Here is a 26,293-nt window from a genome sequence, read left to right as displayed (position 1 = left end):
AAGAGAAAGCCATAAAGTCCCCTTGTCAGCCTCGGTAGAAATCCTTACCAGATGCTGGGGCGTGTGCTATTCTTGGTCTCTGTATTCATGCGTAGTCTCTCGCTCTGTCTTCCCTTCCTACTGGGTGATCTCTGACGGTGTAATCCTCAGGCGTTCGTCCTGTCACCTGTCTCTCTAGTGTCTCTTCTCGCTGCTTCACTAATACTCAGGGAAGCTTGCGGTTGCCCGTGCTAAGGCAGCCAGGGCCAGGAGGGCTGCGTCCGCATCCGACGGCCCCTGGAGGGCCGAGACTTCCTGCTGGTCGGTGACTAAGACTGTCCTCTCAGTGCGGGGGGACCGTGTTCGGTCCCTGGTCAGGAGACTAGACCCCCTATGCCCCAACTGAAGATTTCATGTGCCATAGGGAAGAGCGAAGGTTAGCATGCTGCAGCTGTGAGCAGGTGCAGCTGAGTGAACGCAGGACTCGAGTCCGGCCGCATCACCGCTGCTCAGGGAGTGGTGCCTTGTGCTGCCTAGTAGGAGTATGAGGTCCTCTGGAGTAAAAACCCCAGCACCCCCCTCCCCCAAACCTCGAGGTTGGAACATTTCAGAGAAACCCAGGTAAGTACCAACACTTTGGGAAAATTTAATTTTAGGGAAGAAAATCCCCAGTACCCTTTGTTTGCATCAGGAGCAGTTAGTGAATGGAGCTGCTGCAGTCTGAGTCTTGTGTCAGCTGGTTGTTTTTTTTTTTAAACTACCTTAATAGTACCCTCAGCTGGCTGGGGCTCCTGGCACCGACTCTGCCCCCTCGGACTTGAGAGCCACCAGATGGGGTTGAGTTTCAGGTCATGGGCCGCCTCATTGCCAGTGGCCTTGATAAGACACTTACAGGCTTAAGTGAGAGTAAAATAGTGCCACACAGAGGCACTCAGCAATTGTTACTGTCCCTTTGAACTGAAATCTGGAAGGGAAGCTTCTCAGTTTTGTGGGTAAAAAGAAAGAGTAAATAACTATAATTGAGGATTTCCCTGTGTAGAAAAAGCAGAGTTTTATCTAAATCCGGGACCTTGCTAGGCATTTGGCTACTTAGAGATAATTTTACTGTCTGGTTCTCAGCTGCCCTCAGCCAGATCTGGAACTTGGAAAACATGTAATTATATGTGAGCCTTTGGGCCTTGAGGAAAGAACTGCATGGCCATTGGGACCTCCATCTAGAGGGCGCTCCCTCCTGTACTAGAGATGTGCTTTGCAGATTGACCCTGAGAGGGGTTTATGTGCTTGAGGGCTCATCTCTGGGGACACACAGAAAACTAGTAAGGCAGAGAGGTTTGGAGTAGGGACCTCTGGAGACATACGGCCAGACTGAGTATTGGAGAACCAGTCACGTTGGCCCTTTTCCGTGAGAGGCATGAAGAGCAAAGCCCCAGAAGCATGGGTCTGCGCCCTCAGGCACCAGCAGGCGCTCAGCTGTGCTGGCGTTCTTCACTTACGTAGAATTGCAGCAGTAGTGCTTTTTCTTGTTTGTAGACGGATCATCAGTATGTGGTAAATGACAGTAGAAACTGTACTGGGAACACAGTCTTCACTCATTCATATGGAAAAATGTGTTTTACTTTTGCACAGCCAGTGAACGTTTCGGTGGCAGTGTCTGTGTGTGTGTGTGTGTGTGTATCAGTTTGGGGATTGCTTGTAGGGTATTTTGTAAAGAAGGAAACATTCTTTTCAAGCCAGGACCTTTTGTAGATTAAAGGGAAGTCATTGGAACCAGATGCTAAAAAAGCATGCTTGAAATTAGTTTTGGTCTCGATTGTAGTATGGCTCAGCCTGAATGACTTCCAACAGTGTTTAGAAATTCAGAGTATTAGTAGTAGGATCACAGAGATCATCTTATGCTTCCTAATTGCTGGTTTGCAAACCAGTTTGGTCTGTAATAACACTAAGTTCTGAGTGTCTGTAGAAAGCTTATATGGTGTACGTCAGTTGCATTATGTGTTTGTGAAATACAGCAACCACCTTACATTGTACTATAAAAAATTGTGTCTTTTATTTTTTAATAGTTCCTCCTTTATTTTTCCAATGTAAGTGACCCCACATATCAGGGTCCTGGATCTGCCTCCTGTTTTTGTGCATTCTTTGGCTTTTTTCAAGGTCAGATTCAGGGTGCCAAATGAGAATAGGAAACCATAGGATTTTTTCCATCTCTACCTGTCCTAGTGATAATGGATTATAAACTTTACCAGAGTGTACAACTTTTCCTTTTAGCAATCTTTCCAAAATAAATAGATTTTTAAAAGTAACATTTCAGAAACAAATGTCGTTTTATGTTTATGGGTTCTGCTTGAACTTTATCATTTAGTGTATAAAAATAAGTAAAATTGTATAAGGAATACGAAAAGTGTTTTGTATTTGCTTCACCCATACCTAACCATTGTTAAAACTATTAAATTTCTTTCTGAATTTAATATATATGTCCATGGAACTTATTTTGGCTTTGGACAAAATTGAGATAAACAGGGCTTTTTAAAACTTAACATATCCTGAGAATTTTCCCATATTACCAAATTTATTTTCTGCAGACATGATTTGGTACCTGTATTATATTGTATGTGCAGTGTTCCAGGATTTATTTAATAAACCCACCCCCCTTGTTGTTGACTAAGTAGGTTGTCATCAACTTTTTTGCAATGATGAGCATGAACATTTTTATAAGTTTTGCATTCCACTTTGATTTTTTCCTTAGGGTAAATTCCTTCAGGTTGAATTATAGGTTAAAAGGATGAACGTTTTTCACACTCTTGGCAAACTGGGACAGGGTCCTCAGTGCTTGCTGTTGGCGCCACTGTGAGTAGTTTCTCAGGACAGCTGGGTCCCAGATGCAGTGTGTTGCTGGGACGGCAGTGTATAAGCTTTCCTGGCAGGTATGGTGAGCGCAGCAGAGAGCGCCTCAGAAGAAAGGGCTAGAGAAAACTAGAAAGGGCTAGAAAAAAAAAGAAAGGGCTAGAAAAAAAACATTTTTTGCTCTTGCATTTTTCTGGAGATGGGGTGGGGTAAGTTCTTTCTTGAAAACAACCCTAATTTATATATTCCTTATTTTTTCACGTGAAAAGAGAGACCTATATTGTTTTATTTACTTATTATACATACAGGCATCTATTCTTTTTCAAATTATTTCCCCGTTTAGGTTGTTATAGAATATTGGGCAGAGTTTCCTGATTAACAGTAGGTCCTTGCTTGTTATCCACTCTAAATATAGCAGGATTATCATATTAAGTGGAGTAAGTCAGACAAAGAAAGACATATGATATCACTTATATGCAGAATCAAAAAACAAATGAGACAGATGAATTCATAACCCAAGTCCCTGTGAAAGAACTTGGAAAAGTGAGTGGGTGGTTACCTCGGGTAACAGCGGCCGTGATAACTAATTACAGAGCCTGCATCGCATCAGACTTGACTTCCACAGTGGTGGCAGGACTCGGTGCCAAGACTTTTGCTTTTATATAGGTCTGAGACCAAGCCTGTTGCTTCCCACCTCCTTAGCAGAGAGATCTATCCTTTTCCAGTAATCCAGGCTTTCTTCATAGGACTTGGTGTGTGGCAAGCTGAGGAAGAGTTGCAGAAAACTGTATGTAGCTAGTATGCGGAGCAGGGAGAAGGAAAAGAGAAGGAGGAGAGGGCAAGGGCACTTTCTAGGCACAATCTTTCAAGTCTTCCTGGAAGAGGACATTAACTCTGCAAGATTAGAGTAATGCTGTGTCTTAAGGATGTACTGGGAATTAAGTGGGCTTCCAAGTGGTGCTAGTGGTAAAGAACCCACCTGCCAGTGCAAGAGACATAAGAGACAGGGGTTTGATCCCTGGGTCGGGGAGATCCCCTGGAGGAGGCATGGCCACCCACTCCAGCATTCTTGCCTGGAGAATCCCATGGTCAGAGGAGCCTGGCAGACTATGGTCCATAGTGTCGCAAAGAGGCAGACACTGAAGCGACTTAGCATGCATGCATGAGCTTGGCTTTAAGTTGATAAATAGCAATGCAAGCTGTTGATTTTTATTTTTTGTTAAATATTTGTTAGTGAGAGAAGTGATGTCTGTAACTGAGAAAAGGGTTATGTGATATGGTGTGTGTGTGTGTGTGTGTGTGTGTGTGTGTGTGCGTGTGCATTTCTGCATCAAGGTTTCAGGGGCTACCTTTCAGGACTCTGAATCTGGAAAACATCCTGGTTTTAGACTCTACTTGAGAAATGTGACTTTGACTCAGTATACTTTTATTGAGGGCTTGGCACTGGGGTAGGTGTACAAAGATGAATGAGCTCAGACCCTTGCCCATAATTTATGTAGTTTGGTGATAAGAGATTAGTAATATAAGTAGATAAGTTTTTATTATGGTAAAATATATGTAACAGAATATTTGCGTTTTGAAGTGAACAGTTCTGTGGCATTACATACATTCACCTTGTTGTTCAGCCATTGCCACCGTTCATCTCCAGAGCTTTCTCACCTTCTCCAGCTTAAAACTCTGCCTGTTTCACAGTAACTCCTCATTTCCCCTTACCTCCAGCCCATGGAGGCCCTACTACTCTAAGTATGTCATAAGTGAATCATATGGTATTTGTCTTTGTGATTGGTTTGTTTCATTTGGCTTAATTCCTCCAGGAATTAAGGTTCATCAATGTTGTAGCATGTGCCGTAATTTCCTCCCTTCTTAAGGGTAAACAGATACTCCATTGTGTAGTAATACAGCATCACATTTTGTGTGTCCGTTCATCCATCGATAGATACTGTGATTGCTTTCACGTTTTGGCTATTGTGAATAATGCTGCTTTGAACATGAATGTACAAATATCTGTTCCTTGCTTTCAGTTCTTCTGGGTATATATTTAGACCTGGAATGCTGGATCTTATGGCAATTCTGTGCTTAACTTTTTGAGAAATTACTGTGCTGTCTTGCACAGTGGTTGTACTGTTTCACAGTCCTTTGCTACATTTTGCAGCAGTGCACAGGGCACCAGTGCCTCCATATCCTTGTCAACCCTTGTTATTTTCTTCTGCTAATAGCCTTCCTAATCGGTGTGAAGAGGCATCATTGTGGTATTTGGTTTGCATTTCCCTAATGATTAGTCATGTTGAACATCTTTTCACCCGCTTATTGGGCACTCATAGAGTCTTAGGAGAAGTCTCTGTTCGATTCTTGATCTTTTTTTTTTTAATGAAATTTTTTTATTGATATCTCACTCCCCACCCCACCCCCCAGTTTTATTTATTTGTTTATTATTTGGCTGAGCTGGATCTTCGGTGCTGGGTGCGAACTTTCTCTAACTGCGGTGATGCGCAGGAATCTCACTAAGGTGGCTGCTCTTGTTAACGGCCTTGGACCCTAGAGCGTGTAGGCTTCCGTCGTTGAGGAACTTCAGCATGTGGCTTCTTCCTGGACCAGGCTGAACCCATGTCCCTTGAATTGGCAGGTGGATTCTTAAACCACTGGCCCACTAGGAAAGTTCTTGATCATTTTTTAATCGGTTTTTGTTGTTGTTGTAAGAGTTCTTTGTGTGTTCTGGGTACCAATCTCTTATCAGATATGTGATTTGCAAATATTTTCTCTCATTCCTTAGGCTGCTTTTTTACTCTGTTGATAGTGTCCTTTGATGCTCAAAAGGCTTTACTTTTGATGAAGTCCATCTTATTTTTTTTCTCTTGCTGCTTGTGGTTTTGGTGTCATGTCCAGAAAAATCTTTGCCGAATCCAGTGTCAGTATGCTTTCCTCCTTTGTTTTCTTGAAAGGGTTTGGGATTTGTCGTCTCAAATCTTAGGCTTAGGCCTTGGGTCCATTTAGAGTTAATTTTGGTATATTGTATAAGGTAGGATTACATCTTCATTTTAATACAGTTAGTTGAAAGATAATTTTATCATGGGAAAGAAGATGCTTAGCTGCAACTCACAGGAGTTACTGAGTCATGGTATCTGGCAAGAAGGTTCCGTTGGAATGATCTGGGAGGAAGCGATTCAAGCCTCTCACTGCATTATGGTGAGGGAGCACACTCCAGGAGGCTTCCCTGAGGGGACTGCTGTGCAGTTTCCTGGGTATCTGTAAGAGCTATTTCAATTGAGAAAGGGGGAAAGGGAGCATATCATCACTAATTATTAGAGAAATGCAAATCAAAACTACAATGAGGTATCACTTCACGCCAGTCAGAATGACAATAATCAAAAAAATCTACAGACAGTAAATCCTAGAGAGGATGTAGAGAAAAGGGACCGCTCTTGGACTGTTGGTGGGAATGTAAATTGATACAGCCACTATGAAGAACAGTATAGATGTTCCTTAAAAACTAGGAATGAAGCTACCGTATGACCCAGCAGTCCCACTACTGGGCATATACTTTGGGAAAACCATAATTGAAAAAACACATGTAAAGCCACTCCAGTGTTCTTGCCTGAAAAATCCCATGGACAGAGCAGACTCGTGGGCGACAGTCCGTGGGGTCTCAAAGAGTCAGACCGAGCAACTGAGCACACGCACCCCAGTGTTCACAGGAGCACTGCTTCCAAGAGCTAGGACATGGGAGCAACCTAGACGTCCATCGGCAGACGGGCGGGCAAGAAAGATGTGGGGCTTAATAACAGTGGTCAGTTCTAGTGAGGTGGATGAACCTAGAGCCTGTTATACAGAGTGATATAAGTCAGAAAGAAAAATAAATATGTATCAAGACATATATATAGAGTCTAGAAAAATAGTATTGATGAACCTATTTGCAGGGATGGAATGGGGACGCAAATTGGTCATAGCTTTTGTAGTAAGGAGCAAGCATCTTTTAATTTCATGGCTGCAGTCACCATCTGCAGTGATTTTGGAGCCCCAAAATATAAAGTCTGTCCCTGTTTCCATTGTTTCCTCATCTATTTGCCATGAAACGATGGGACCAGATGCCATGATCTTCATTTTCTGAATGTTGAGTTTTAAGCCAGCATTTTTACTCTCCTCTTTTTACTTTCATCAAGAGATGCTAGCTCTTCTTTGCTTTCTGCCATAAGGGTGGTGTCATTTGCATATCTAAGGTTATTGACATTTCTCCCAGCTGTCCTGATTCCAGCTTGTGCTTCATCCAGCCTGGCATTTCGCATAATGTACTGTACAGTTAAGTTAAATAAGCAGGGTGACAGTATACAGCCTTGACATACTCCTTTCTTGATTTGGAACCAGTCTGTTATTTCATGTCCAGTTCTAACTGTTGTTTCTTGACCTGCATAAAAATTGCTCAGGAGGCCACTAAGGTGCTCTGGTATTCTCACCTCTTTCAGAATTTTCCAGTTTGTTGTGATCCACACAGTCAAAGGCTTTGGCATAGTCAATAAAGCAGAAGTAAATGTTTTTCTGGAACTCTCTTGCTTTTTCCATGATCCAGCGGATCTTGGCAATCTGATCTCTGGTTCCTCTGCCTTTTCTAAAACCAGCTTGAACATCTGGAATATGTTCATGGTTCACGTATTGCTGAAGCCTGGCTTGGAGAATTTTGAGCATTCCTTTACTAGCGTGTGAGATGAGTGCAATTGTGCAGTAGTTTGAGCATTCTTTGGCATTGCCTTTCTTTGGGATTGGAATGAAAACTGACCTTTTCCAGTCCTGTGGCCACTGCTGAGTTTTCCAGATTTGCTGACATACTGAGTGCAGCACTTTCACAGCATCATCTTTTAGGATTTGAAATAGCTCAACTGGAATTCCATCACCTCCACTAGCTTTGTTCCTAGTGATGCTTCCTAAGGTACTTGACTTCACATTCCAGGATGTCTGGCTCTAGGTGAGTGATCACACCATCGTGATTATCTGGGTCATGAAGATCTTTTTCGTATAGTTCTGCTGTGTATTCTTGCCGCCTCGTCTTAATATCTTCTGCCTCTGTTAGGTCCATACCATTTCTTTTCTTTATTGTGCTCATCTTTGCATGAAATGTTCTCTTGGTATCTCTAATTTTCTTGAAGAGATCTCTAGTCTTTCCCATTCTATTGTTTTCCTCTATTTCTTTGCAGTGATCCCTGAGGAAGGCTTTCTTTACTCTCCTCGCTATTCTTTGGAACTCTGCATTCAAATCTTTCCTTTTCTCCTTTGCCTTTCACTTCTCTTCTTTTGTCAGCTATTTGTAAGGCCTTCTCAGACAGCCATTTTTCCTTTTTGCATATATATATATAATATATATTATATATAATGTAATCTATATTATATATATATATATAATTATGACTGATTTGCATTGTTGTGTGGCAGAAACCAACACAATATTGTAAAGCCATTTTCTCCCAAAATAACACGTGATATTTAATGTGCTTCTTAATCTACTATCTTTAGTTATATATGTGTTCTTTATAGGAGGTTTGTTTGGCCTGAAATTCCCCATTAGTTTGTGGAGGGGTTTTTTTGTGAGGATGTCTGTACTTACATTAGCTGTTTGACCCAGTAGAGAAGAAACAGGATTTCACACTGTTATGGAATACCCTGTGTGAGGTGAGAAAACATACTTTGTGTTTGAAAGAAAAATCACTTTACACATGGCCTTGATCTATGATGGACTCTAAACCTGCTGCAGATTTTTGCCCTAAAAGTTGTGCCACAGCTCAAGTCTGATCTCATCATGTGTGCAGCTGTGGGCCAGAGGGTTGAAAACAGATCCTCTGTCTCTTTCAGGATGAATTCCAGAAGGACACAGCTGCAGGTTTTTCTGTAGCTCTTTGTATGTGCACAGGAAGTTCCTTACAACCCACTTGGTTAGATCTCATTTCCTTTCCGTTGTTGCCCTGGGTGTTCCCTGGGTGTCCCGCCTGCAGCCTCAGGGTTCAGAGAGCCGCTGGACTGGTGCCCTCTTGTGGCCCTCCTTTGAGCTGGTTCCATCTTGGGAGTTGAAGAGAAAGAAAGGATACCTGAGAAGAAGAAAATTTGGGAGACTTTACTCTACATTTCTGCTTGAGAATATCTTCCTGACCCAGGGATAGAAGTGGTGTCATGGGCATCTCCTGCATTGCAGGCAGATTCTTTACCACTGAGCCACCTGGGAATCCCCGTAGATGCAACTTTTTAAAGTAGAACATGGTAAAAAGTTTTTAGAAAGCTAGTTAATTTAACTGTACAAATAAAAATTTTCTTTAAGGAACATCACATTTTTTAAAGGAAAAAGGCAGTTCACTGGAAATAATATTTGTGATACAAATGAGAAATGAGTCCATTTTCTTAATGCAAATCAAGAGCTTTTCAATGAGAAAAGACCAGCACCTTAACAGAGAGTGAGGATAAGATATCAACAGACAGGTTTCAGAAAAAGAAAAACAGAAGGCATATGATGCTTTGCCTCATATAAAATAGAAATATAAATTAAATAGGTAGAGAGGGGGTCGCTACTTTTCCTTTCATGCATTGGAGAAGGAAATGGCAATCCACTCCAGTGTTCTTGCCTGGAGAATCCCAGGGACGGGGGAGCCTGGTGGGCTGCCGTCTATGGGGTCGCACAGAGTCGGACAGGACTGAAGCGGCTTAGCAGCAGCAGAGAGGATTAAGTTAGAATTTCAGATATGAGTAAATAGGTGTATGTACATCATTGATGGTGGGCGCTATCTGGGCTTATGTATGGAAATGTAAAAAATACAGATTCTTTGCCCTAGCAGATCCAGTAGTAGAAATTTATCTGACAGTTGTTGGCTTAAAAAAAGTATTCACAACTTAAAAGTTGAAGAGTTATGTTTTATCCTGTGGGAATATTATATTTTATCCCGTGGGAATATTTTGTTTTATCCTGTGGGAATATTTAGGACTTCGAGCCTGGGAAGCAGCATCTCAAGTAACCCTGAGAGAGCTGTGCTGAGGCAGCGAAAGAAGATCCATGTTATATAGAAGTTTTGCAACAACGGAGTTGCAAAAAGTATCAGAAGATGATTTAATCTTATTTATTTTTGGCTGTACTGGGTCTGTTGCTGCACTTGGGCTTTCTCTTGTTGTGATGAGTGGGGTCTGCTCTTGGAGTGCACAGGCTTCTCATTGAAGTGGCTCCTCTCGTTGCAGAGCGTAGGTGCTACGTGCGTGGGCTTCAGTAGTTGTGGTTTTCAAGCTCTGGAACACGGGCTCAGTGGTTGTGGCTCAGTGGCACAGCACGTGGGCGCCGTGGTTGTGGCTCCTGGGCTCTGGAGCACGGGCTCAGTGGTTGTGGTGCGTGGGCTCTGGAACACAGGCTCAGTGGTTGTGGTGCATGGGCTCTGGAACACGGGATCAGTGGTTGTGGCTCCTGGGCTCTGGAACACGGGATCAGTGGTTGTGGCTCCTGGGCTCTGGAACACGGGATCAGTGGTTGTGGCTCCTGGGCTCTGGAACACGGGATCAGTGGTTGTGGTGCGTGGGCTTAGCTGGTCTATGGAGTCTTCCTAGACCGGGGATCTAACCTGTGTCCCCTGCCTTGGCCGGCAGATTCTTCTCCACTGCACCACCAGGGCAGTCCCCAGAGATGGTTGTTAGTGAAAGAAAACCAGGAATCCCAAGTTAACAGAGGTAATGCTTTTCTGTGTATGGGAAGATGCAAGAACCTGGGCTCACTGAAGCCATTCCTCTGATATGTCCCTCAGTTATCCTGTTTTCACGTCTTCAGTTTCCTCAGGACTCGCTGTAGGTAGTGGCAGCAGTCTGATAACTGCTGGATGGCAGGTATTTTTCCTTCCTGAGTTCCCTCGGGTCGCAGGCTCACCATCTGTGGCTGTAATTGCTGGGGACTGTAACATTCTTTGCTTACTGGTATGGCAGGAAATATCCCATTTCTCACAGATATATACATGTGGCCATACAGAGTGCTTGTTTTAGAAAAAGTTGAGCACAATTAAAATCCTTATCAGTGGAAGACTAGCTGCAATTCCTTCTTACAGTGGAATGTATGTACTTGTAAAGGAAGTGGCCTTACATGCACTGGGAAAATCTTCAGAATATATGAGTAAATGAAGGTACACACAGCATTGCATTATACTGGGGTTTTTTTTTTTGAGGAATTGTACACACTTATGTTTTTATGTGACGTGACCACCTATCAAAGGATCTATATGAAAACTGAAAACAGTGGCTACAAGGAAGTCAAAGGTGGTTGGATATGGGGTGGGAAAAAGGCAAATTCACATTCTGCTGTCATACCTTTTAGATCTTGTACTATGTACCATAGATATTGCCTCTTAAAAAAAACCTAACTGCCTTGAAAAGGGTAATAGAAATAAGTAAGTACAACAAAAAAACCCCACCAAGATTAAAAACTAAAAGCAAAGAATATATAACCCAGAATTTCGGCTCAGATTTTGTTTTTTATTTTTTAAAACTTTTAATTTTATATTGAAGTATAGCCAGTTAATAATGTTGTGATAGTTTCAGGTACTTAGTGATACATATACATGTATCCATTCTCCTGCAAACTCCCCTCCCATCCAGGCTGCCACATAACATTGAGCTGAGTCCCCTGTGCTATACAGTAGGTCCTTGTTGGTTATCCATTTAACATATTTTTATAAATATACATAAATGAAAGTTTAAGGAAATTTAGAGACAAGAATAATTTTTATTGAGCATGTATGTTCTGTTAGCCACTGCTGTGTATACTAACTTGATAACCTCTAGAGCTCACTTATGGAATGGCTGTCAGTCCCACTGTATACCACAAGGATAGTTACCGGTCTTGAGAGTTCGCGTTTTCTGAACATAACTGGTGTGGCACAGTCAGAAATCAAGCCTGATTCAAAATATCCATTTTCTGCCTTTTTAAAACTTCGTGGTTAATGGGTGGTTTTTGTCCATCTTGGCCTTTTTTTTTCTTTTTTTTTTTAATCTGTCTGCTCAGAAGCCAGAAGCTTAGGGTGTTTCTCTCAAGATACAAAACGGTACTTTTTGTATATCTTCAGCCTAGTAATTACTACTCATTTTGAAGACCCTGAAGCACATTGCAAGATCCAAAAGCAAATTCTTAGTTACCAAGGAAACAGTAGATTTAGCCTGTTAGTCAGTATGGCTTCTTTTAAGAAACCTTTGAAAGTTGACTGAGCCTGTTGAGCACATATGATAATTATTAACCAGGATATTTGATGAGTGGACACTCCTATATGCCACCTAGTAATAGTTTATAGTTAGAACAAACATAAAATACCAGGGAAAACCCCGCAGAAAAGATTGTAGAGTGAAATGATACATGTCCTTACGGCCTATATCCTCTGTGGGCGGAAAAAATTATGTCCAGGAATATACATAAATAGAAGTTAAAAACATGCTCATATCCTGTGATTTTAAAGAAGAGAGAAATTGAACCCAGTCATTGAAAAATGTCAAATGTATTAGTTTCCTAGGGCTGCAGTAACAAATCATCACAAAGTCGGTGGTTTAAAACAATGGGAATTTATCCTCTTGTATTTCTGGAGGCCAGAAGTCCAAAATGTAGATGTTAGAGCCTTGGGTCTTCTGCAGGAGTCTCTGGCACATGCTTCTCTCCTAGCTCTGGTGGAGTTCCTCAGTCTCTAGCTTCTCTCCTCTCTCCAGTCTCTAGCTTCAGCTTCATCTGGCACCCCCTCACGCCTCTGTTTCTTTTCGCTCTGTTACAAGGACACTTGTCATTGGGTTTAGGGTTCCTCTGTTCCAAGGATGGCGTCATCTCGGGATCCTCAGTCTCAGTTGCATTTGCAAAGAACTTTATTCCAAATAAGGTCACATTCTGAGATTCCAGGGGTTAGGACATACTCATAGCTTTTGGGGGATCACAGTTCAACCCCTGGCAATAGTTGAATCACAAAAGATGGATGGTCATTGATTTTTTTTTTTTTTTAATAAATAAACTTCTTGTGTGAGATAATTGTAGATTCATACGATAGTTTTAAAATAATGAAACAGATCCCATGTACCCTTTGCTCAGTTTCCCCAGTGGTAGGTGGTATCTTGTAGTATCTTACAGGGCACTGACAGGGATAAAGTGAAAACACGGAATGTTTCATCACCACAGGATCCCCCCTTCATGTTGCTCGTTGTTAGCCATCCCTACCTTCTCCCACCACTGCCCTTCCGCCTCATCCCTCATCCGTGTCAACCAGTAACCTCTTCTCCATTTCCATAATTTTGTCGTTGCGAGAATGTTAATGTAAATGGAAGCATACATTCTGTAGCCTTTTGAGATTGCTTTTTTCTGCCCTAGTAGAATTCTCTGGAGATTGCTTCAGGTAGATGTTCATTCCTTTTCATTATTCAGTGGTGCTGTGTGGTGTGGGTACACCAGTTTGTTTAAGCGTTCACCTATTGGAGAACATCTGGGTGATTTCCCATTTCTGACTGTTAGGACTGAAGCTTCTGTGAACATATGTGTACGTGTCTTTGTGTGAACATGTTTTCATTTCTCTGGGATAAATGCCCAGGAAGGAGTACAATTGCAAGATCATATGGTAGATGCGTGTTTAGTCTTTAAGGAAAGTGTCAAATTGTTTTCCTGGGGAGGTGAGCCACTTACATTTCTTTTTTAAAATTATTTTTAATTTTTAAATTAATTAATTAATTATTTTTGGCTGCGCTAGGTCTTCATTGCTCATGCCGGCATTCCCTAGTTGCGGCAAGTAGGGGCTACTTTCTGGTTGTGTTCAAGCTCCTCACTGTGGTGACTGCTCTCCTGGAGCACCGGCTCTAGAGCACAGGCTTTAGCAGCTGTGCCCCTAGGCTTAGTTGCCCTGCTGCATGTGGAGTCTTCTGGATCAGGGATCGAACCCGTGCCCCCTGCATTGGCAGGCGGATTCTTAATCCCTGGACCACCAGGGAAGTCCCCTCACTATAGTCCTTTACAGAGTAACATGGTCTGTAACAATTCTTTTATTTATTTACTTGCATTTGGATTTCAGAGGAGTTTTGGGGCCAAAGAGGTGGCTGATGAATGATGAATCTGTCAAAATCTGGAAAGGACAACTTGAGGAAGTTGAATCTCCTAATAGAAGATTTGATCCCCTTTCTTCAGAGGCTGTGAGGGATAAATGGGAAGTTGGGTTTTCGAGGACAGTGAAAGAGCCTTTCCAAAAGGAAGGGGAAGTGGGTGCCTGGCACACACTTTCGGTTTCCTCCCCCTGCTGTGCTGCAGTTAGACACGGGTGCCGGAGGAAACTTAAAGAGAAAATGAAGAAAACAATCTTTTGAGAGCCAGGTAGTCTAACTTCCGGTTTTCCACAGTTTGGTTAAGGACTGCTGGAAAGGAAGAGTTAACTCAAATATACTTGGTACAGCAATGCACTCTTGTGCTGTTAAGTCCTTGTTAAATGTTTACTCATGTGTGCGCTTCAGTTTGCAGAGATCCAGCCGGGGATCCCACTGGCACATTGTGCTTGCCTTTATCCGTTCACTTTGCTAAGAACAGAAGGGAGTCGGCTTTCTTTTTGTGCTTCTCTCCGGAAGGACTTCAAGTCTTGGGCCATAATTTTTGCAACAGGCATATTATCCTTGCTTTGTAAGCCAAACTGTACCAAGTGAGTGGGTTTTGGTACACCTTGTCCAAGGGTGTGCTCGTTTTTCCCTCAAACAGGGGGTTTGGTTGTCTGGGTTTTACCCTCTTAGCCCCTCAAGTAAAAGGGGAGGGAAAGAGATCCAGCTTCACGTGTATCCACAGGGCAGTGGGAGCTGACCCTCCAGCACTCCTCCTCTTGGCTTCTACCTTTTGCAGAGGGCTTCATGAGGAGCAAATTCATCAAAGCCAGCAATCAGCCTAGATGCATCAAATTTGGGGTGGAGGGGAGAGTGGAGGTGGTGTCTTTTGTGTATGGCCTGTGGGGAATACAAAGAAGTGTCCACAGGTTTTATATTCAGGCCCAGAATCAGCACAGGAAGTTGCAGTCAGTCACAGTTTCGTACTGAATGAGTGTAGGCCAGCGGTGAGGCCCACATCACTGCTTGAGCAGAGGCCCTGTCTCTTGCCTGCTGTTTCACCCGTGTTGGATGGTAGGTTAATACCTGCCACCAGGCTGTGGATTAAAGTGGAGCTTGGCTTCGCATGAGGACCATGGGCAGCAGTCCCTCTCCTGTTTTTTTTCCTGTTGAAAAATAGGGAAATATATAGTTTTCCCTATATAGGAAAAGTGTAGGAAATATTGTATTTCCTAATAGGAAATAGGATATAGGAAATAGAAACATAGTTATTTTACAATTTTGTGTTATTTTCACATGTACAGCAAAGTGTGGGTCAGAAGTGACTTGTCTTACTGTTTTCCTAGTAAAATATTTCTCAGGAAAACTAACTTCTAAGGAAGTCCAGCAAGCCTGTGCTTTGCAGAGCCCACGGAGAGGAAATTACAGAGCCTTACTGAGAGTGTTTGTTCCCAGCAGCTCCTATATTATACACTGTGGCCGCTGCACCTGTGTGGTAGGGTCACGGTGTCTCTCATGAAGAGAAGAGGTCTGCGTCCCGTTCTGATGCAGCGGCAAGGCAGGCGGTGTGTGTGGTTGTTGAGGTCTGGCGTCCTGAAGCTAGCCTGCATGAGTTTGAGGACCAGCTCAGCTGTTCTCTTGGTGTCTGATCTTGGGCCACGTCACTTAATCTACCCCCTCTGTGCCTCCATTTCTTCTGCGTAAATGGGCATAAGAAGAACGTGCACCTCATAAAATTGCAGATTAAATAGCGTAGTAAATGTAAAATCCTTAGAACAGCCCCTGGCATTTGTATGTTCACTATTGTTCGTCATCCCTCAGTTGATTCTGAACCAGTTTAGTTTCACGAGTAAGTATTCTTTGAAGGAGTTTCTCTGTCGGGGTTCATGACTCCAAAGAGAACAGAGCCAACTATGTAATTTTGCAAACCTAGAAATGAATTATTTTAAATGTCTTTGCTAGGAGTAGAGCTTGGATTCAGAGTTCATTGAAAAATCCTGGGAATATGTCAGGGACTGTTGATCAACCAGAGTTTTTCTCAGGTGGGAAAACACCTGGGATTTTCTAGGCTGGACTACCTTTTTAGTACGAACATGAATCGGGAATTAAAAATTAGAGTTTATATTGTGGGAAGTTTTGTATTTAGTACCATTTATAATCTGGTTTTCCCCCTCCCAGTCATGGCTTCCCCTGTGGAGAGCTTGGGCTGCAGCACAAGCAAGGTGCTGAAAGATGGGGATGATGTTACTCTGACACATCAGGGTAAATACACAGAGAGAGACTGGCAGGTGGCAGAAATGTACCCAGTGGTCTGGGACAGTGGTTGAGGCAAATGTTCCCACCTCACCTTTTACAACAAAGAAATTATTTGGTTGAGGGGATGCTTATAGCAAATGGCTGCTTGAGCTCCAGCCATCAAGTCTTCTTCTAGCCAACAGGAAGAAGAGAGTCAAAAGGGGACTCTTATCCTTTAAGGAGATTCCAGAAGCTTCTGCCTCACACCTCTGCTTGTCTAATTGGTCAGAACTTAGTACAATCACAAGCTATAAGCTGGGAAATGTGGTCATGTGCTCGGCTAAAACTCAGAGACTGAGATTTGGTTACACAACTAGTTATCTCTATTTGAGTATGTTATGTACTACAGGATGGAATCAAGACTGATGGTAAGGATGAACAGGGTAAGCTATATATTTGAAACTCCAGACCTGAAGGGAAAAGAAAAAGATACTCTGCTGGATATCAGTTCAGACAGTCCCTGTGTTCATTCATCTAACCACATTTGAGTGAGCCCACCAGGTGCCAAAGCCTGCCAAACCCTGGAATAAAAGCTGAGTCACAACTGGTTCCTGTGCTCCAGGAGCTCTTAGTTATTGTTATATAGCAACTTAGTGAGTTTCTGGTTCAGATCTTAGCTGTTTGTGTTTGTGTGTGGTGGTGATAACTGTATGGGAGCTAGCAGAACCAACTTAGCAGTGCATGGGTTCTGGGATCATCCATGGCCCCACGGTTGGTTGGCCTTACAGATATTCCCCGGGAAGCATTGAGTGGCACCTCCCTATTGCTTCCACATAGATGGTTTGACCAGGAATTGAGTCAGCAGGTTTGAGCTTTGTTCTGTCTCAGGGCAGATTACTGGGGCTTTGGTTTTCTCATACTTGTGAATTAGAGCTTCCGAACTGCATGGAGAGGAACCCCTGCCTTCAAAGGAGTGATGTAATGTCTGGGGGCATGCTGGACACCATACAGGTTAGTTGTGTGTTTCTTAGTGATAGTGACAGGGAAAGCTTCTGTCAAGATACATTGAGGTAACTTGCACGCAGTCCCTGAGTGAAGGAGTTAGATTCTTGCACTCTTGGCTGCTGGATGGCGCCATCAGGGCAGGCACTGACTGATATCCACAACCCATCCTGAAGGGCTGGGAGGGAGAGATGCCACAGGTGCCTCACCTGGGGCTGGCTGGCCGTCTTAAGCCCCAGGCCGTGTCATTGCTAGATTTTCCTCCACCTGAGCTCTCTTTTGATGAAGCCGCTTACTCTGAGCAGCACAGACAGCTTGATGGCATCCCGCACTCTCCTGTAAGGTGGCCTTGAGAGATGCCTACGCCGTCGCCTGAGGACATACCAGCCTGAAGCCCTTTGCAGTGCGGACCTGAGTTGCTCTGAGCTGACCAGCTGGGGCTTCTTCCAGGTTGTGTGGTGGGGTGGTTGGTGCTTCCTCAGCTCTGTTTTCCTCACTGGGCAGTATTGGGGTGGGCAAGGGGATCTTAAGGAAGATCTTGGAAGACACACACAGACACACTAGAAATGGCACACTAAGATGGTGTCTAGGCTGTCTGAGCCCTTTCTTCTGAGAATCAATTGAGGAAATCGCTGTACTGCTTGGAGCAAAATGGGAACCAGTGAGGACATCCGCCCTGTTGGAAACCACTAGCTGGAAGGGTCCATTGGTTCGCTGGTGACTGAGCTCTCCTGGGGCTTCCCGAGTGAGAGGGGTCTCTGGGAAGAGAGACTGCCACACTGGTCAGCACATCTGAGCACTGGCCTAATGATGAAGTCCAGGGTTGGCATGTTCTAGAAACTACAGCACAGGAAGGAATCTGAAAGGCATTGTGAGTGGTTGGTTCTCCATCACCGTAGCTGTTTGTGAGACTTAATCCTATAGATTTTTCTTAAAAGAATTTTCTAGGCCCCCCAACATTACTGGCTGGATTCTTCGAACACAATCCTTAAGACTAAATACTTTGAACATGTGTGTGTGTGCTTTTTAGCTTCTTTTTCATATACAGATCACTTGACTGCCTTGAATTACATGAAATTCTGTGGAAGTTGACTTTAATGATACAGTGTGACTAAACAGTATTATATTTCTAAGTAGTCCCCTCCGTGTTCCCTGGAAGTGGAGTAAATGTATATAGAATATTGGGGGTGATGCCAAAGCTGCTTCAGTTCTAGAATAGTGAAAAGAATTGTGCCTTTGCAGTTAGAAGATCTGCAGTTAGGCTTGAGATTCAGCTCCATGACCCTTGAGCAAGTTGTTTTGCTTAACTGAAATCTCTAAGCTTCAGTTTCCTCATTAAGGTGGAAAAAAAGATAAAACTATATCTTTTGTAATAGAATTAAGTGAGATGATATCTTCAAAATGGCACAGTAGTGAAGAAATTGTAAATTGTCTTCACTGATTCTTCCATTTAATCTTTTTTCTTTTTCTAAAAGTAACCCCATATTGATCTTAATTTTGTATTCAGACAGCAACCCTAAGCTGACTTGTTACTGTGTCCCTGCAAAACTGGCCCTCCCTCCCCCTTAAAATACTTAAAATAGTGTGCTAAAAGTGGCAGGGACAGAATCTGTTCAGGATACATTGCATTATGTGTAACTGAGTTTCCTCCCAGCCCCATGAGCGGTGCCAGTTTGCTGGTGAGGTTTAGCTGGAAGGAGAGTAAGTGGCTCCAGAGTGGGGTTCCTTGGGTGAGAGTCCTGGCTCCCCTGCAGCTGGCCTTGGGCTGTGCCTCTCTTCATCTCGGTCTGCACACTGAGTGGGTATAATAATAACGGCCAGCATACAAAGTTGTGATGGGAAATGGAATGATTTAAAAATATTGAGCCCAGTGTGGGCTTCCGTGGTGGCTCAGTGGTAAAGAATCCGCCTGCTAGTGCAGGGAGGCACAAGAGACTTGGGTTCCGTCCCCAGGTTGGGAAGGTCCCCTGGAGGAGGAAATGGCAACCCACTCCAGTATTCTTGCCTGGGAAATCCCATGGACAGAGAAGCCTGGCAGGCTACTGTCCATGGGGTCACAGAGATTCCAACACAACTGAGCACACACCACACAACTAGCACATGGGAAGAAGCTGCCTCTAAAGGCACATTCTTCTTATATCAGTTATTATTTTTAATTGTGATGAAACATACATATTAGGTTGGTACAAATGTAATTGCAGTTTTGGAAGTGAATTTTAAATCATTATAACTAGGCTCAAACACATCGTTATGAATGAAAATAGGAACCATTATAATCAACACATATTTGCCAATAAGAAATGTTTGTTTATTCCTATTGCATGAAAGTGGAGAAATGTGCATTAAAATGATGTATAACATAACCACATTTAAGAATGTATTCCAATATCAAACAGCAAAGTTCAGCAATGCAAAACCACATTTACTTTTGCACCAACCTAATAGCATAAAATTTACTGTCTTAAAAATCATATTTAAGCATATAGTTCAGTAGTGTTAAGTATATTTGCTTTGAGCCCCAATCTCCAGAACTGTTTCATCATGTAAAAAATTATATCCATTATGCAACTCTCCCGAGCCCTTGGCAGTCTCCATTCTACTTTCTATGAATCTGACTACTCTAGATACCTCATGTAAGTGGCATCATATGGTACTTGTGTTTTTGTAACTATAGTTATTAATAAGTCTTAGCTCACCACCAGAGAAGGCAATGGCACCCCACTCCAGTACGCCTGCCTGGAAAATTCCATGGACTGAGGAGCCTGGAAGGCTGCAGTGCATGGGGTCCCTGAGGGTCAGACATGATTGAGCGACTTCACTTTCTCTTTTCACTTTCATGCATTGGAGAAGGACATGGCAACCCACACCAGTGTTCCTGCCTGGAGAATGCCAGGGACGGGGGAGCCTGGTGGGCTGCCGTCTCTGGGGTCGCACAGAGTCAGACACGACTGAAGCAACGCCGCCGCCGCCGCCGCAGCAGCAGCAGCAGCAGCAGCAGCAGCTCACCACAGCAGTTGTACTGTCTCCCATCTTTAGCATTCTAGAAGCTCATGATTGCTTGCCTTCTTCTCAAGCCCGAGTCATTAATTTTTTTCCTGTCTCAAACCCTTTCCTAAGAGAAGAAGACACCTTGCAGCTCCATTTCATCCTTTTGAAGACAGCAGGATTGGAGAAAAGGGAAATTAAAAGTGAAAAAGACATAAAAGGAGGGACTCATTTACTCATTGCAGAAGTCCTCTGTTGCACTTCTTCCTTCTGACTGTGTGAAGATTCAGACCTAAGCGCCAGAAGACAGAATAATACAATGACCCTCTCCCTGATTCAGCAGTTATCTAGATATTTTGGGCCCATTTTTAACAAAAGTTTCAGGGAGAACAAAATACTAGAAAAATGTAGATTAACTTAGAGGCTGGTGTTTCTTTGCTTGTTCATGCAGTGGTGTTTATCTCCTGAATGATGAAGGGTTTCTTATGCCTTGGAACTTTCTTTCTCTCTCTTTTTTTTTGTACTTAAAAAACTAATTTCGTTTGTTTACTTATTTGTCTTTGGCTGTGCTGGGTCTTGTTGCTGCACAGGCTTTTCTCTAGTTTTAGCAAGTGAGGCTGCTCTCCTATAGTGGAGTTGCATGGCAACTCTTGTTCTGAAGCTCGGGCTGTAGGCGTGCAGGCTTCACTAGTTGTGGCATGTGGGCTCCAGAGTCGCAGCTCCCGGGCTCTAGAGCACAGGCTCAGTAGTTGTGGTGCAGGGACTCGGCTGCACGTGGGATATTCCTGGACCAGGGGCGGAACCCTGTGCGTTTTGCATTGTCGGGTGGATTCTTTACCACCTTATTCCAAGGAAGGAAGGAAGGAGCCCCCACGGGAGCCCTGCCTGAAACTTCTGATTGCCTTCTTCTTCTTTTTTTGGAGTATAGTTGATTTACAGTGTTGCGTTAGCTTCAGGTGTGCAGCAAAGTGATTCAGTTATACTTCTGGTTTCCAGATTCTCTTCCTCTGTAGGTTTTGCAAGATACGGTAGTTTCCTGTGCTATACTGTAAATCCGTATTGTTTATCTACTTCATATACAGTGGTGTGTATATGTTAACCCAAACTCCAAATTTATCTCACTTCCTCCTGCTGACTTTCTTTTAAACAGTTTTTATTCGTGAGTTTGCTTTCGGCTGTGCTGGGCCTTGGTTGCCAAGTGGGCTCTTCTCTAGTTGTGGCCAGAGGGGGCTGCTCACAGCCTTCTCATGGCAGTGGCTTCTCCTGTTGCAGGGCGTGGGCTCGAGGCCCGTGGGCTTCAGCAGTTGAGGCATATGAGCTCTAGAGCACAGGCTCAGTAGTTGTAGCACTCGGGCTTAGTTGCTCTGAGGCATGTGGAGTCTCCCCAGATCAGGGATCAAACCTGTGTCTTCTGCGTTGGCAGGTGGATTCTTCACCATTGAGCTACCAGGAAAGCCCCAGTTCTTTGGACTTCTAGAAGGAATTCTATTTAGTAGTGAAAACTGCAGGTATAAGGGTTCCCCACTCATAGCCTTATGGTGCAAGAAGCAGATGGAAGCTAGGAAAAGGAAGTTATGGATCTATACAAGTATAAAAACTCAAAAGTTTTTAACTGCATAGAACCTTTGGTTCTGTTACAGCTTTTTCATTTTTGAATCTAGTTTAAGTCATATGCAAGCTTTATATCCTCCTATGATTGTTTTTATGGCACATCTGTCGTTCCAAAAATCCTAAGTAGTTTAAGTGTTTTATTTGTGTATTAATATGCAAAAATGTCATAAAAGTAAAATAACTTTCTAATAACTAACAGTGGAGTCAAAATATTATTCTCCCGCAGATCCTTATAAAATGACAGTGTGTTTCACAACTTACACAACAGGACATACTGTGCAAAATAGTAAGGAATAGTGAGTTTTCCTTATGCTTGGACAAATCAAATACATTCTTCATATGAACTGTAACTTTTAATTAAAAGTTTCCTGGTTTTTCCCTGTTAAAATCAGTTGGTAAAATAGTCTCAGTTGTAAGACTTCAAAGGATGAGCCCAAGAATCCTCTCATTCTTTCACCTTTAAACTGTGCTTGTCATCAGGCCAGCCAGTTCCATAAGGGCACTTCCATTACCTCTTCTAGAGGTTCTGTGATATAGACATTCTTACTTTTCAGTTAATCTTTGTAGCAAGTGAGGAAGAAATCAGTTATTTGATAAATACAGTCCTTCACTATCTCATTTTTAAAAAGATCTTTATTGATGCGCGGACCATTTAAAAATTCTTTAAAAAATTTTTGTTTTATTTTTTAAAAAAATTTGGCTGCACTGAGTCTTTGCTGCTGTGTGTGGGCTTTCTCTGGCTGTGGTGAGCGGGGAGGCTTTGTTGCCGTGTGCACGGCTCAGTAGTTATGGCCTACGGGCTTAGCTGTTCCGCAGCACGTGGCATCTTCCTGGACCAGGGATGGAACCTGGTAAGAGGCAGGCAGACCACTGGACCACCAAGGAAGTCCTAAAATTCTTTATTGAATTTTTTACAATGTTGCTCCTGTTTTATGGTGTGTTTTTTTTTTTTTTTCCTGGCCACAAGGCGCATAGAATCTTAGCTCCCTGACCAGGGATCAAACACACACTCCCTGCGCTGGAAGGCAAAATCTTAACCACTGGACTGCCAGGGAAGTCCCGACTATCTCATTCTTTTGAATGCACTTGTTTTTATACTTTTCTAAGAGTGTACGTTCGTTCATTGGAGAGGAAAGAAGTCAGATACGTGTATTACAAGTATGTAGGTTCAAGTTCACTGGGAGCTGGTGTCCCTACTCCTAGTTAGGATGCCCTACTGTTTCCAGTATTGGTGACGTTTGTGTCTCCAGCTCCATAAGTGGAGGCATACATCTGTGAAAAGGTTGCCTGGTGTACTGTGCGGACCATGAGGTCCGTGGCTGTAGACCAGAGCAAAAGACTGAAGTAGGATGGAAGCCAAGGCCTTGGCCTCACTGCCAACCTGAGATTCCTTTGATATAAAGAGATGTGTAAGGACTGAGATGTCGTGTAAATGCTCAGTCATTTCATGACCCAGCAGCCCTTTGGCCCATTAGCACATCATCACTGTGCCCTTTCCCTAATTTCTGCTGTCTTTTTTGTGTATCTATACTAGGGTGGAAGTAAAGGATAAAATAGCATCACCTTTTATTTGCGGCTTTGGGGAAGGCTTTATGAATAGAAGTAGAGATTACTGCCCTCGTCCCTACGTCGTCACTGTGGATACTTCAGCATAGTAATTTGTGTTAAGGAATGGGGAAGGAAGCCCCTGAATTCCTTCTCAGCAGACGTATCCTCCCTTCCCCTACTGCATCATCCGCGGTGGTAGCCTTTGCATTCTTCTTTGCAAAGGCTCTTGCTCGGGGCACACAGTCAGCTTGGTGGCTTGGCCTCAGCCTGTGGTCTAAGCTGCTCTCTTCTCTCCCTGCAGTCTTCCGTCTGTGCTAAGATCGTGCAGCTTCTGGGGCAGAACGAGGTGGACTATCGCCAGAAGCAGGTGGTCATCCTGAGCCAGGACAGCTTCTACCGTGCCCTCACTTCAGAGCAGAAGGCCAAAGCCCTGAAGGGCCAGTTCAACTTCGATCACCCAGGTGAGCTGGCCCATCGAAGGGCCTGTGGAGGTGTTGATGGAAGAAGTGGCTTAACCTCTCTGCGTCTGTTTCCTAGCCATTGAATGGAGGGCTGTTAGGTACCTTGCAGGCTTGCTGTGGGCTTATAGGACAGAAGGGCTTCCACAGAGGCTTCTGCAATGCTTGGCTCCTTAAATACTGATCGAATCTGCGTCTGAACAAGGGTGACTCTTGGAGAAACCCATGACTCAGGGCGGAACAAACACAGGCCAGAACAGCTGGTTCTCCTGCCTCCTCTGGTCTACACAGCCTGTGGCCCCCACCTCCTGCTACCACCTGGCACATGGGTGTACACGGCTTGTGTGTTAAACTCACCCAAAGGCAGAAAGGGAGATTGAGGTCCAGTGGTTTTTGCCCTGTCAGTCCCAGGTCAGCACACTGCCTCTTAAGCTGGTTTAGGGTTCTTTCAGTTGCAGGAGTCAAAACTGCCGTAGTGCCTGCTGCCCTCACCTAGTCGTGAGGTTATCTTTCATATGCTGGGTTTAGAGAGAGGCGAGAGATACAGGCCAGGGATGGGACATTAAGGCAAAAGAAAAGAACTCACTTCTAGTTCTCAGGACTCACACATTTTGGTTTGAAATGTAGAGAGTTTGCATCCTGCTTTGGGTTGAAATTAGACTTTTTTGGGGAGAGGGGATGCTTATCTAGGGTGTGACGCATATATGGGTAGAACACAGGCTTAAAGGGATGCCTGTTCATCATTACAGGAGAAATCATTTTACAGTTAGCAAACATCTTAACAGTTTGATTTCCTTCAGATGCCTTTGACAATGAACTCATCTTCAAGACACTCAAAGAAATCACGGAAGGGAAAACTGTCCAGATTCCCGTGTACGACTTTGTTTCCCATTCCCGGTAAGTGAGCTGTTCCGGGCTGGGGATTGCTGCCTGCTGCTCCTCAGAAGTGCCAGCCTCCTGTCCCCTCCCGCCGCCTGGTGCCCACAGCAGCCTGTCTGTGGTGGGGCAGTGGCGTCAGGGTGTCCGCAGGTACGCAGGTCAGGAATTCGTCTGAGTGCTTCCTGGAACAGTCCGATCAGGATCATCCCGTTTTGTTACCCTGAAGGATGGATTTGTGAATTTGAGCTCAGGTGAGGGAGTGCACATTCATCCTTATCCACAGGCCCGAGATGTTGTTCCTAGAATAAAAAGCGAGGGGCCAGGGTGGAGGAAGAACGAGAAGAAGAACAAGGAAGCTGTCACTTCTGCTCTCTGGTTCACTGTGGACTGGGCTGTGTGGAGAGCTCGGAGAGTCCTGAAGTTCCCAGGACTGGATAGACCCTCTAGGGAGCTTCTCGGGTCAGATTTGCCCTGCCATTTGTCAGTCTTCATGCTTCTGTTTGAAGCTGAAGCTCCAACAGTTTGGCCATATGATCCAAAGAGCTGACTCATTGGAAAAGACTGTCTGATGCTGGGAAAGATTTGGGGCAGGAAGAGACGGAGCGACAGGATGAGATGGTTGGATGGCCTCACCGACTCAATGCACATGGGTTTGAGCACACTCTGGGAGGCAGTGAAGGACAGGGAAGCCTGGCGTGCTGCAGTCCGTGGGGCCGCCAAGATTTGGACCTGACTGAGCGTCTGAGCAACAGCAGTGCTCCTGATCGGTAGAGGAGTGGGTTGACTTCCATCACAGCCTCCTCCCCTCTGAGCGGTGAAAAGGGGCTTCTGGAGGATTTCCCTCCTGCTGGCCTAGAGCTCCTTCAGAGCTGCGCAGGGCTCGCTGCTCACTTCCGGGCCTCCCAGGCACATCTGACACTCCAAAGTGCTTCATATCCTGGGCTTCGTGATGGCTCAGTAAGTGTTTTTTCAGCTCTGGGCTGTGTTTGAGAGTTTCTCCCTCCCACTTTTCATTTTCTTTCCTAGTTCCTTTATCTTGTTCTCTCTTGAGTTGATTTTTTTTTTCTTAAATGGGTAATTCGATCTCATGCAGCTGTTACTACCAAGTATTTCTATGATTAAAAACCTGATCTTATTTAATTAATTTATTTTTTAATCGAAGAATAATTGTTTTACAGAATTCTGTTGCTTTCTGTCATCAGTGTGAATCAACACGAATCAGCCATAGGTCCCCTCCCTCTTGAACCTCCCTCCCTATCCCACCCCTCTAGGTTGATACAGAGCCCCTGTTTGAGTTCCCTGAGACATACAGCCAATTCCCCTTGGCTATCTGTTTTACATCCAGTATCGTAAGTTTCCATGTTACTCTCTCTCTACGTCTCGCCCTGTCCTCCCCTCTCCCCGTGTCCATAAGTCTATTCTCTATGTCTGTTTCTCCATTTAAAAGCCCAATCTTTATCTCCCTGTGTGTTCCTTTAGGACACATCTCAGCTTTTAATGCAGTTTAGCTCACACATTCTGTGCTGCTCTCTGGAACTTTCTCAGAACTTGAGGGTGTGGCAGAGGTTTGGTTGGAGGAGGACATTGTGATGGAAAGTCCAGCTGCTTTGGTTCTCACCTTCATACCTCTCTGGTGTCTATGGAAGCACTTCCTATTATGAACCCGGTTCTATTGACATTCAAAGAACAAAATACCCGTCCTGTATCTGCCTCTACAG

General features: G+C 43.9%; 1 protein-coding gene across 1 annotated transcript in view; it reads left to right on the top strand.

The window, feature by feature from the left end:
- The window catches only part of UCK2 (uridine-cytidine kinase 2), a 76,905-nt gene that overhangs the window by 32,844 nt on the left and 17,768 nt on the right, over positions 1–26,293 (top strand). The window contains exons 2-3 of the mRNA XM_052636745.1: positions 23,540–23,699; positions 24,497–24,593. Coding sequence (XP_052492705.1) covers positions 23,540–23,699; positions 24,497–24,593 — 257 coding nt within the window. The remainder of the gene's footprint in view (positions 1–23,539; positions 23,700–24,496; positions 24,594–26,293) is intronic.

This window comes from Budorcas taxicolor, chromosome 3, assembly GCF_023091745.1.
Source record: "Budorcas taxicolor isolate Tak-1 chromosome 3, Takin1.1, whole genome shotgun sequence".
Classification (NCBI taxonomy): Eukaryota; Metazoa; Chordata; class Mammalia; order Artiodactyla; family Bovidae; genus Budorcas; species Budorcas taxicolor.
This window is presented reverse-complemented; position numbering and strand designations above follow the sequence as displayed.